Genomic DNA, 13,551 nt, shown 5'->3' with positions numbered 1-13,551 from the left:
TCATTATTGAGTAATCCCGGGAGTCTAGGTTGCGGGAGAGGAAATCTTGCCACAAAAGGTGAAAATTACTTTCTTTTTTTAGATTAGTAAGAGGGGAGTAATGGTAGATAAATTCAAGATTGTGATCAACTGAAGAAAGTCTTAGCGGGTAATACATACGTAAATAGTAAAAGGTTACCACTATATTCTATATACGCATGTATGTGACCAATTTTAGGGTGTCAATCTTAAATATCAATTGCTCCTGACTGATCAATCAAACATCCCTGAACAATTTGCTGTAATCTTGCATTTGAAAGAATTGTAAGGATCACAATCAGCTGGTCTTAATATCCCAAATCACTGTCGAAGAATTCTTCAGTGGAGCTTACACTCCGGGACAATGACCAGCCTTTAAGTAAAATGAGTTTATATGAACAGAAACAATAGAAAACCTAATCTACTTTCGTAGAATACCACATCCAATTCATCACTTTGCTCTCTAAAATGGAAACGCTTTGTTAGCCATGTCAACGATAAGGAAAATTGGAAAGGTCAGTGAGTTTAACAAAGAATGTAAATACATCCAAAAAGAATCAAGACAAATTAATTTTCTCTATCTCTGTCAGATGCTTAGTTCACGAGGGACTGGTTGAAAATTTGATTCCTTCAAGAACCCCATCTTCGTGTTAAACGTACAGCTGAACACTGCATAACTGCCCTCTCATGAGGGTGATATGTTTCAGGGTTGATGATACCTGGGCATTCATCATTGATGTTTAAAACACTTAGTACACAAATCCACTCTAAGGTGCACCAAGCTCTTTCTAGATTTCAGTTGGAATACCCAGATGTTTTACTACATAACTGCCTTTCGAAGGTCTAGGTGGTTGAACCTACGGGTATTTTCGTACAAACAAAACGGGACAAAAGAGGAGGGATCTTATTTCTCAACAGTTAATGACATGTCCAGGAGCAAAATATGAATGTGTTGTTCAATAAGTAAGCCAACAAGATTATAGTAAGACTGCGTACCATCATTGAGGCTGGTTTTCACGGGGATAGTAGTTAGTGGACAGAATCAGGATGTAAGAGATGCGGGATACAGAAGTGTTTAATAGACGTATGTCCAATCTCTAATGTGACGTCATATATATATATATATAGATTTAGGAAAAAAAATACTAAAAACGAAAAACCATTAAAATAAATATCCTCAGACTTTGTCAGATATTGATGATAAAGACTAAATCAATTCAATTGAGTCAAGATTGCATGCTGTACAGGTCAAAATAATTGATGCACTACGCTAGTGTCATCTCATCCAGGTCAATATCTCCGATAGAAAATTAAAAGAAAATAAGATAAAGCAGTTTATAATTCATAGAGGCTTCCTTGAGTTATCTTAAACATACCGCTAATCCCACTTATTCACTTGAAGAAATTATAATTCAGGCAAAATGCACATTTTTGAAAAATTTTATTTGCACCAAAATCAATCTTAATGAAATTTCAACTTCACATTGACATCCAGTCCAGGACTTCAACTCAAAGGCTAAGATGCTACCAAATGAATGTTAGATTCTATCACAATCAGTCTCCGTATATATATATATATATATATATATATATATACAGTATATATATAAGTTTAAGAATGCAGTTTTCAAAGCACTATCCTGATCACTCGGGAAAAACAAAAGCAACGAAAATATATGAGGAGATATAAAAAAATCTAGTGTAAAAAGATACAAACACCCATAGACCTAATGAGTTTAAAACATTACCAGTTGTTTTTCATCTTCAGGCGATGGTGAGCAAGAAAATAATGAAAACAAATAGAGCTAAGCAAAAATAAGAAGGGGGGGGGGGGGGTTGCTGGATGAGGCTGCACAACAGAAGCAAATTTCATAAATTACTTCTCAGAACTCTCAAAGCAAGGCAGAAAGGAATTTCTTCTGACGTTTATGTTCATCTTCAAAGTACGAGAAGATTGCTTAGCTCGTCGGGGCAAAATGCTGGAGTGGGTCTGAACGAAAAAGGACTCTAGGTTGCCAAAGGATAGTAAAGAGAAATTACTTCTCAGGCGGATTAACTTTTCTTTAGTTTTCCTTTTAGTTATATTACTATACAAAAAAACACAGTCAACTTTCTAACTTTGAGGAGACGTGTTCATGGTACTTTTATGATACTTTTCCGTTACCTTCATGATCAAATTACTCGATATTTCCTTCAAGATAGCTGTTATCTATCACACACTTAAGTGAATTAACAAGGGCGTGGGCCTTTATGAGATATACAAAAGCTATTTTAATTCTTATCATAACTTAGGAAATGGTAGATTTGTTTGCACGCACTTTATTTATGTCATCTCTGGGTTACATTCATAGAGAACAGCGAGTTTCTTTTTTGAGTCATTCAAAATCGTTGTTTACGATCTTCTTACCCCTTTTATGTTAATTTAATCTAGGAACTAGCATATATTTACTTTGTCTAGCCTTATTTTCAAAAATATTACCGTACTACATTTTTGCGTGGAATAGTTAAAATTATAATGCTATTTACGTTGAGAAATAGTTTAATTATTTCGCTCTCAAAGATAAATTAGCCTTCTTTATTTTGTATTCAATAGTTCTAAAGAAATTTAATTTTGCATTACAGATAGTTAATCGATCAATTAGATATCAAAGAGAGGAAAAAACTTTCTGAATGATCAACAACATTGGTTGTGAAAATGAATTACCATATTTCTTCGCCAGCTACGGTATGATTTTTTTTCTACAGTGTAATTAACCCTTTCTCTTATACAGTACATCTTGCTTACATAATTTATCCTTCCATAATCCCCTCTTAACTTTTGTTACACTATCGATTTTTCCAAGGACGCCCATTCTCCTCCCGCACATCAATCTTGGTTCACTGCTGCCCCTTTTACCCATCTAGAACCTCTCAACGACTTTAAAGAAGATATACACTTACTTGATTTTGGGCTTGGAGAGATCTTCGGGGTCACCATATTCATGTACCTGGTCCCTCACCGTTTGGACAAAATCTGTATGGCCTGCGATATGGGAAGTGACGATAGTAAATGCGTGCCACTGATATCTCACGAGTATAGAAAGCATTGCTGCGGCTTGGTGATGTATGGAAGGTGCCATCTGTATTCTCAAGCCGCTCATGGATGCCTGAAATCAAAAGGATGAAATGCTTGTAATTTCTTTGTATTTGGTTTTACTTGACTAATTTCAAAATAGAAATTGAAGCCCACATAAATACATTTACCAGCATATATTTGGACATCACAACAAATCAGAATAAAAGATTAAAAACCAGTCATTGTATCATTGTGTTCGCTGTCTCTAAACAATAATAAGAATCAACATTTGGAAAAAATGATCAAAAGACTAATGCGTCATGTCATAGTTGTCATCGAAACAAGAAAATAATAGTTTTCTCAATCCTATTGGACTTCAACCCTATTTCTAAAACACTTCAAAGGAAAACAAAGTTTCTTAAAGTTTTTAAACATATAAAATTGGTATACAGGGTACGTTTGATAGGATTAACTAGATGTTATTCAAGATAGAAAGTTCCCTAAATATGATATAAATTTTGGCTCAAGGCATGCTAATGAGAATAAAATGAAAATCCACCTGCTCTATTAAAATGTGTAAAATATGTGCATTAAATATTCAACTAATGTTTTTAAGTTAGATATGATTTTCCTCATTTATACCCTTGAGCATATAGCTGAAGATTTTAATACGAAAATTTGTGTCTATGTTTTATTACCTAACAAAAAAATAAGCAACAAGAAAAGTATCACACGAAGACCATGCTACAATTATTTTTACCTTTTAATTATGAGTAAAGCCGTACACATACTTAATAGCCACTTACAACTGCCACCAACGAACAATGTTCATTCACAACAATACTTGAGTAGTACTACTGCCGTATTGCAACGTTGTCAGTTAAAGGGAAGGCTAGCCACAGAGGATATAGCTTTTTAGACATTCGAGTACAGAAACCCATTTCTACAACTGTACCAGTTGTCTTCCATGTGCTCACTAGGTTGGCAGAGACGCGATTCAATGGACACACACACACACACACACACACATATATATATATACACACACACACATATATATATATATATATATATGACAACTACGACAACAATTGCAACGGTTTCTAGAAAATCCACAGCAGGACAAAGGTCACATACATCGCACTATTGTGTAAGGTTTGGCTATTTCGCCACTACGGACTGGTGTTTGTGGAGACTTCATTCTGATCACTTACTGCAAACCAACCTAATATATATATATATATATATATATGTATATATATATATGCATATATATATATATATATATACATATATATATTATATACAGTATATATATATAACTATATATATATATATATATATGTGTGTGTGTGTGTGTGTGTGTGTGTTTGCATGAAATTTCTGTAAAACATCGACGTTTTTACTTGGGTGCGGATGGTAAAATTGGTTTGTTATTTCATTTTTTTCAACTATTTTGTTATGCATAATGTAGAGACAACAAATAATGATACCAAATCTAATATAATAACAGTCTATCGTTACCGTTGACAACATTAAAAGTTATTTAATGGATGTTGACGAACTACGAGTATGAACATCCCTGCGACATTTAAAGTTATCATGGTTGAAATAAAAATACACTTCATTAGAGCTATTGAAATATGTCATAACAGTAAGAATCATAAAAAAAAAAAATAGTCCTGTCAGAGCCGCACCGATGCAACAGGTCTCCTGAGATCTTAAATCAAACTCTGCAGCACTTTAGACGTAACAGAATATAGTTCAGTAGGCCTACTTGATAGAATAAGCTTAGTGACATTATTTATTATACTTATGTTCACAAAGCATGATAGATAATATATTCCTTCGAGCATTATCCTTTCATATAAACGGCGACACTCATAAACAATCTAACAAATCTTTATTACATTTAGTGCCAGTAGTATGAAAGATGATTGTAATGATCACATAATACTAAAGAAACAAGGCTCCGTTTCATAAGTGGAAGTTATAAGATCATACTTTTATAACAGAAGGTCGAAGAAAACTTTATTATTATATTCACATAGCAAATCTATTTGTTATGTTTTGTATTATTTCAATAAGTATACTAGAATACAGCAAAAAAATCGGAATAATAATAGTATCAGTGATTTTTATGGCAAGTCACAGTATTACTAAGGGCAAGCAACATGCCATTCATGGAAAATACATTATTTTCTGAAAGCTTAAGAGGAAATTCATTATTAAAAATTAAAATATAATTTCATCTAAGGTATTTAATGGGAAATTTGTTCCTGTGATTCCTTGGAGAGCTGTTCAATATTTGTTGAGGAAGATGCATTTTTCAGCTGTAAGCAAGATCTCAAGAGCTGTGTAATGTACTTCCTTTTATTAGATTCATTCTTGAGAATATTTGCTCTCACAAATAAGTGGATCAGCCATAAGTTTGAGCTTCATTGTCACAGACTTCCTACATAGGTTGTGTCCAAGGTCAAGGTCAGGCAAAAGGTCAAATTCCGGTCATCAACCATATGACCACAATTTTAATGGTAAAGTAATGAAACTTGCAGGGATTTTAAACTGTTATGTGAAGAGCTAAAAATGATTAAATTTTGAAAAGTCAAAGGTCAAGGTCACCGACGAGCAATACGTCCATATCACGTAATCAACCATAAGTTTGGACATCGTTATCACAGAGACTACACACTTGGTTCATATTAGAGTGTATAAAACTCCACACAAATTATTACATGTTAAGGTCAAGGTCCAGTCCAAGGTCAAAGTCAAGCAAAAAATCAACTTCCGGTTATAAACCATACGGCCACAATTTTAATCCTAAAGTAATGAAACGTGTATGGGTTTTAAACTGTTATGTAAAGACCTGGAAAGGATTAAATCTTGGGAAGTCAAAGGTCAAGGTCACGGACGAGCAACATGTCCATATCACGTAATCAGGTATAAGTTTGGACATTCTTGTCACAGAAACTTCAAACTTTGTTCATATTTGAGTGTATGGATATCCAAGCCCATTAATACATGTGGTCTAAGCAAGGTCAGGAAATAAGCTGCCACGACAGAGGTCTTGGCTCTACTGAGTGCCACCCTAGTTCGTGATGTTTTAATGCCTATTTATAATGATTTTATGAAATATTTCTTAAGTGGGGTATAAATCTTCATTGACTATTTCCATTCATAAACCTATCAGGAAGTAAGATCTAGATTATTTCCGGTGGTGAACAATAAAAATCGTTCAATCATCGGTATAAGTTAGCCATGTATAAATAATGAAAAATATACTTGAAATCTTTCAATTTGATATAAATGAAAAAATAAAAGTGACAATATATGTGTATCGCATGAAGAATAAGAAAGCTTCCTTTGAATATAGGTTACCTTCCGAATTGTATAAAATGATGATAAAGCTTTATATCAATCCTCTTTGAAAAGTATAAATAAATGCAATTGTCAACGTGATTCGAACGTTCAAAACCTTATTTGCTCTGCTTTCTTGAATACTGGAGATACGAATGTTGATGTGAAATATGTTAAACCTAGAACAGGAATAGGCCAAATACAGTTATAGGTCACGGTTACGAGTTATCAGCTGTAGACAAACCTAGCATAAAAACTATGCATTTACTGTATATAAATAAGAAGAAAGTAACTGAAGTAAAGGAATGACAGACGTTTATCTCTCCGTAAAAATGGTCACCGTTGACAAAATAAATCCTTTCTCTAACGACGCCATTAATGGGCGCTACATTTCAACCTCGGCCACAATTTCCGTCTCTATTACAGAGCAGACAAAATAATTTGGACTTTCAGTTTACTGAAAATGTTCATAATAGACATTTATATATATATATGTATATATATATATATATATATATATAATTATATATATATATATATATATGTGTGTGTGTGTGTGTGTGTGTGTGAAAATTAGACTCTCTCTCTCTCTCTCTCTCTCTCTCACACACACACACACACACACACACACATATATATATATATATATATGTATATATATATACATATATATATATATATATATGTATATATATATACATATATATGTATATATAATATATATATATATATATATACTCTCTCTCTCTCTCTCTCTCTCTCTCTATATATATATATATATACTCTCTCTCTCTCTCTCTCTCTCTCTCTCTATATATATATATATATGTGTGTGTGTGTGTATGTGTGTGTGTGAAAATTAGACTCTCTCTCTCTCTCTCTCTCTCTCTCAAAGGCACACACACACACATATATATATATATAATATATATATATATATATATATATACATATATATATATATACTCACTCTCTCTCTCTCCCTCTCTCTCTCTCTCTCTCTCTCTCTCTCTCTATATATATATATATATATATGTGTGTGTGTGTGTGTGTATGTGTGTGTGTGAAAATTAGACTCTCTCTCTCTCTCTCTCTCTCTCAAAGGCACACACACAGGCACACACACACACACATATATATATATACATATATATATATATATATATATATAAAACCTGTCATCGTTCATCATTACCATAGGAAGGAATAATCTCAAATTTAATCCTTCCTTTCACCTATGCTGGCTTTCACTTATCCCTAACATCTCCCCATTTCTCACCTCACCAATTCTTCCTACACCACATATACTATGCAAACACTTAATCTTCAGCAACTACAACCAATTTTTTCATACACATTCACTAACCATATTTTACTTATATACTTGGTTTTATAACATTTCACGTTACTCTATCTATACCTTTTGCATCCACCAGCAATTATAGCATCTTACAAATCTTTTGTACACTTCTTGATCCTTTCCTGCTTCTCCTATCCTGCGAATGCTTCCCCCCCCCCCCTTGATGGCCATTACGACACCTCTTACTTTCCTTTGGGATTCTTTGCAATCGTTATTAGTGTTAGAGATTGTCATGGATTAGATAAGAAATATTCCATTGCGTTTCTTAAAAGGGTAATTAGATGAAATTGGATGGAAAGGAAATTTTCAGAAAAGGATGGAAAATCCAAAATGAAGGTACAAAAGAAACAAAAAGAATTCGTAAGAGGGAATAAGCCCTCTACCTTCGAAGAAAACTAGATATATCTTAAAAACACCGGTTAGCCGCTCAAACACACTATCGCCACTCAACAACAATAAACAAAGTTTCACCGCACAGTTCAAAACATTTCGGACAACAAACCCTACGTATAATATGTTTTATCTGACAAAATTATCGTAACCCCTCAAAGCCAACTCTTATGTTACAACATGGTTGCTAACCGAATTTTATGATTGTATTCCTTTATCCTTTTTTGTTATCTTTTATAATTTAATATGATATTCCTATAATATTATGCTAAATTAAAAAGTGTTATGTTTAGTAGCAAGACACGTTATTATATGTATGAATTTCTATATTCATTAAAGAGAAAATAGTAAATATTGGTCTATGAGATTGCATTATTGATTCTTTTATTATTTCTAGCGTATTTGTTAATAGCCAAATGTTATTAAATTAGATTTCGAAGTGATGGAATCATATATACTATAGATATGCATATATATATATATATATATATACATATATATATATATATATATATAAATATATATATATATATATATACATATATATATATATATATATATACATATATATATATTGTATATATATATATATATGTATATATATATATATATATATATATATTATAAAGTAAATGAATTATATCTGCATTCAAAATAAGATATATAAATGACTCGGCAAAGAAATTCCTCTATTCATCACTTGTTTTGAACTTCTCTTATCATTTGCATGATCTAATCTCCTGGACATCTACCCCTCGAGTTATTTTTACGAATATTGATTTCTGACGCCTAAGACAAAGAGACTCCCACTCAGAATTAGCATGCCTGATTAAGGCTTCTTTTGTCATTATTTGGTTGTGAGCCCATTTATTTACCATGCCTTATCATCTAAATTATTTTAGGATCATACCTAAAAAACTATTATCAGACTGTGGAGTAAAAACCCTCTAAATTATCTTGCATTTTTTACATTACGATATTTATTAAGGTGAAATAAACTCATATACATGATTCATTTGACTCAATCATTTTACTTCTCAAGATATACAGTATATGTTTAATCATCCTCATGAAAAATAACTAAACCACAATATATTGTCAAATATCTTTATATTATTTCATACATAGTACTCGATGATACATTGAAAAATACGACACAGTATATAAGTCTAAGGAATTTAATCGAACAAAGAGGTTTAGAATGATTCACCGTCAAAGAGATCCCCTTATTGATAACTAAAAATGAAGACTTCCATATCCATCGGCAGAGAATTCTTCCCCATTAAAAAGGGTGGTATTCTTCCATAAATCAGCTTTCCCTGGATAATATTGTAAGGCAAACCCTAGTCTCATTGGTTGCAACAGTTTCACACTTCCTTTCTCTCGCTTCATCTAGGTACAATTTTTTGGCGATTCCAATCTACAGAAATATTAGTATCATGAAAGTTAATGATCGATGACCTTAAAGATAAGATGCTGTTCGTTTGTCTGTTATCCATCTTGTATACCCAGACGAAGTTTTACTTATCCAGCCTACACGTGTGACGTCATGATATATGATGCCAGATAAGAGGCGATCATTTTTTTGTGTGTATCTTGCAACCATTATGAGGAATATATTGCGTATTTTTCCTTGCAATTTTAACAACAATCATTAAAATATCCTCACAGCAATGATGCTATGTCGTTTTATTCCATTATCTTTTTTTCCCTTAATCATTATCTAGCAATGTTACATGATCTTTACCAGAATCTTTTCTCATATTCGGTAAACAATGGATTTTTCTACTACTTTTTCCCTCTAATCACTTGTTATATTCCTCTCCGTATGCTATACAAGGATATTGTAAAGAGAATCTATAGTTTTTTACCATAGCATAGGAAAAGAATATTATTTTCTGAATAAAATCTAGTGGAACATTGTCGCAGAATACATTGAGTACCTGTACTACTCTACTGCAGCATTTTGCTTGTAATCCGGTCAACTTTTGGTGTTTTCTAATTCTTTAACTTCATTTATATATATATATATATATATATCTATATATATATATATATATATGTATATATATATATATATATGTGTGTGTGTGTATGTGTATATATATATATATATATATATATCATCATTATCATCATCATAATCACACACACACACACACTACACACACAACACATATATTTATATATATATAACTATATATATATATTATATATATATATATATGTGTGTGTGTGATATATATATATTATATATAATATATTATATATATATATATATATATATATATATATATTATATATAATATATATATATATATATATATTATATTTATATATGAATTATTATATATATATATATATATATATATATATATATATATATATATATATATATAGTATATATATATATATATATATACACACACATATATATATATATATATATATATATATATATATATATATATATCTATATATATATATATATATATATATAATATAAATATATATATATATATATATATATATATATTCGCAAGTATACACGTATGAATATATAGAATATTATATGCATCTATATATTGGTAAATTGATTTACAATATTCAGTGAGATATTTTCACAAAAATCACAGTGAGAAATCAATAGCTTTTAAGAGACAAGCTATATTCTATCTATAATTATCATAAAAAATTTAACCGTAGAGAAAAAAAACAATTCAAACTAACCAAATGGTAACCTATTAGAAACGTCGTTGCCTGGCAATCTGTTAGACGAGGTTTGGAAACCAGCTTAAGCTTGATAGTGTCTGGAACCTCACAATTCTTGTGAACTAGGGATGAGGGATTTTGAGTTATCACCAGTTCTGGTCCTAGCTTGATGGAGAGTGAGTTGGTACAGTATATTACCGTCAGTCCTTAAGGATGTTGCCCTGTCCCTAGCTTCTGCCATTCATGAGTAACCTTAAAACCTTTAAGTGACAGATATTTAAATCCTGGAGAGACTGCCTATCAAAAATTCTCCCACTATAGAATCTTTTCTTATATATACTGTGACGGGCCAAGAGAAGATTGTGAGTCAAAGGTGAGATGAATGCAAGTGAGTAACTTTATGACGACACATCGAGTGTATATACACACTAGGTCCCGGTAAGAAGGTCACAAAATACAAATATGCTATTTCTTTTCAAACCGGCAACAGGTTCTGTTAACGATTAACAATGGAGTAGGCAGACAGGTTGAAACAAATTGCTGTCAGTGGTCAGTGTGAGGGGAGAGCAAAGATACAAAGGGTAATATATACAAAAAAGAGAAATGTTGTTACTATGTACGCTCGTGTGACACACAGGTGGTACATGGCTCCCCCTCTAAAAATGACATACTGCACATGTTAAATAGGGCGCCCTGATCTAGAGAGGCGAACTGTAGGCGGGGCATCTGGCAAAAGATAAACAGGTTTTAGACGATCAATGGAGACCCAGTCTTCTTTTCCACGAATGTTTAGTAGGAATGCTTTCGGATTGCGTCGGATCAAAAGGAAAGGGCCCGTGTAAGGGGGTATTAGCGGTGGCTTGCTAGTGTCGTTGCGTAGGAAGACATGCATTGCAGAGTGCAAGTCTGTCAGTATGTGATGCTTCGCTGCGAGCTTGTAAGTCTGACAGCATAGAGTAAATTTTCCCACGAGATGATGTATACGCTGCAGATCGTTGATGGAGGTTCCAGAAGGAAAAATTCGGCAGGGACGACCAACTTGTCATCATACACCATTTAAGCTGCCGAGATGTCCAGGGCATCTTTAGGAGTGGTTCTTAGTCCCAGGAGGAACCAGGGAAGCTGAGTAAACCAGTTGGAGTCCTTGTAGTGGGACATCAAAGCTGCTTTGAGGGTGCGATAAAAACGTTCAACCATTCCATTGGCAGCGGGGTTGTAGGCAGTTGTCTGATGTAGTGAAGCCCAGGAGATTCACTAATAATGTCCACAATTGAGAGGTGAAAGTGGTACCCCTGTCAAAAGTAATATGCTCAGGGATACCAAATCTTGCTATCCATCCTGAGAGTAAGGCAAATGTACATGAGGCAGACGCTGCAGTTTCCATGGGAATGGCTTCAGGCCAATGACTGGAGTGGTCGATGACAGTAAACAGGTAACAATGTCCGTGAGATGTGGGTATGGGGCTTACAACGTCGATGTGAATGTGGGCAAAACGACGCTGAGGTTGAGGAAAGGTGCCCACTCCTGAATCCGTGTGTCGATGTGAATGTGGGCAAAACGACGCTGAGGTTAAGGAAAGGTGCCCACTTCTGAATTCGTGTGTCGATGTACTTTGGAAGTTTGGCAAGAAGTACAGGCACGGACCCAATCCTTAGCATCCTTAGTAATGTCGTGCCAAATGAACTTCTTCTTCAGCAACTGTGCAGTAGAACGGTGCGAGGGATGTGAAAGGTCGTGAATGAAATCAAACACCTGTCAGTGCATGGGAGCAGGAATCTACCAGTACGGATATCACAGAGGAGGGTGGTGTTGGAGAGATGTCGACAAGTACTAGTCTGCGTTGATCTATCATCGATGGGCGACATCGACCAGAAGATGGAAATGAGAGAGGAAATCCGCACCGAGGATTGGCAATCTGACGTCAGCAAAGAGAAACTTCCAATTAAATTGGCCGTTTCCAAACGATAATGAAAGGTTCTCGTAACCGTAGATGGTTATCGCAGATCCGTTGGCAGCTACCAGACGGACGTTGGCAGACTTAGACAGACTAAGTCGTGTCCTGAAGAGTTCCCCTGGCAGAAGAGAACAACAAGCACCCATGTCTACCAAAAATCGCACGACCGTTCCTGCATCATGTAAAAAGAAAAGATTAGAAACAAAAAAGTTCACCTCCACGAGCGATGGCCTACTCACACGTTTTTTGGCCACGGACAATCTTTAGCACATTTCTTCGCTGCAACCCCAAATCTAGAGTGGTATTAGCAAAACTGCAGCCGATGAGCGGCAGTAAGTGGCTGTAGAAGTTGTTGGTTGATGCGCGAGTGAGTGGTGGGTGATGGGTGGCTTTGTCACCGCTTCGGCTCGTCACGGGGTAGGTATGTGTGTCCTACGGCATTCACGACAGCTTCAGTTGACGTTGAATAGGTATCCTCTTCGTCAGGAGTGGAGGGGTTGATGGAGGTCTTTAAGGTCGTGAAGTGGCTGTCCATAAGGGCATCCTTTATGGGTACACTATCGACATCGGGTATGGCTGTACGTACAGGTTTGGGTAAATGGCGTACCCAAAGGGCATGAAGTAGGTTCACCTCACGAGGAAAGCCGTTTGCGGCAGGTTGCAGGAGAGCGATACCAGTCATTTCCTCGAGGACGAGTGAAGCCC

General features: G+C 34.2%; 1 protein-coding gene across 3 annotated transcripts in view; it reads right to left on the bottom strand.

Moving 5' to 3' along the window:
• Nmdar2 (NMDA receptor 2) overlaps positions 1-13,551 on the bottom strand; it is a 1,133,867-nt gene that overhangs the window by 314,543 nt on the left and 805,773 nt on the right. For all 3 annotated transcript variants that reach the window (XM_068378799.1, XM_068378801.1, XM_068378800.1), the window contains exon 4: positions 2,959-3,164. In XM_068378799.1, the coding sequence (XP_068234900.1) occupies positions 2,959-3,164 (206 nt within the window). The remainder of the gene's footprint in view (positions 1-2,958; positions 3,165-13,551) is intronic.

The sequence above is a fragment of the Palaemon carinicauda genome, chromosome 8 (genome assembly GCF_036898095.1).
Source record: "Palaemon carinicauda isolate YSFRI2023 chromosome 8, ASM3689809v2, whole genome shotgun sequence".
Lineage (NCBI taxonomy): Eukaryota > Metazoa > Arthropoda > Malacostraca > Decapoda > Palaemonidae > Palaemon > Palaemon carinicauda.
Note: the sequence above shows the minus strand (reverse complement) of the source record. Positions and strands in the feature narration are given on the sequence as shown.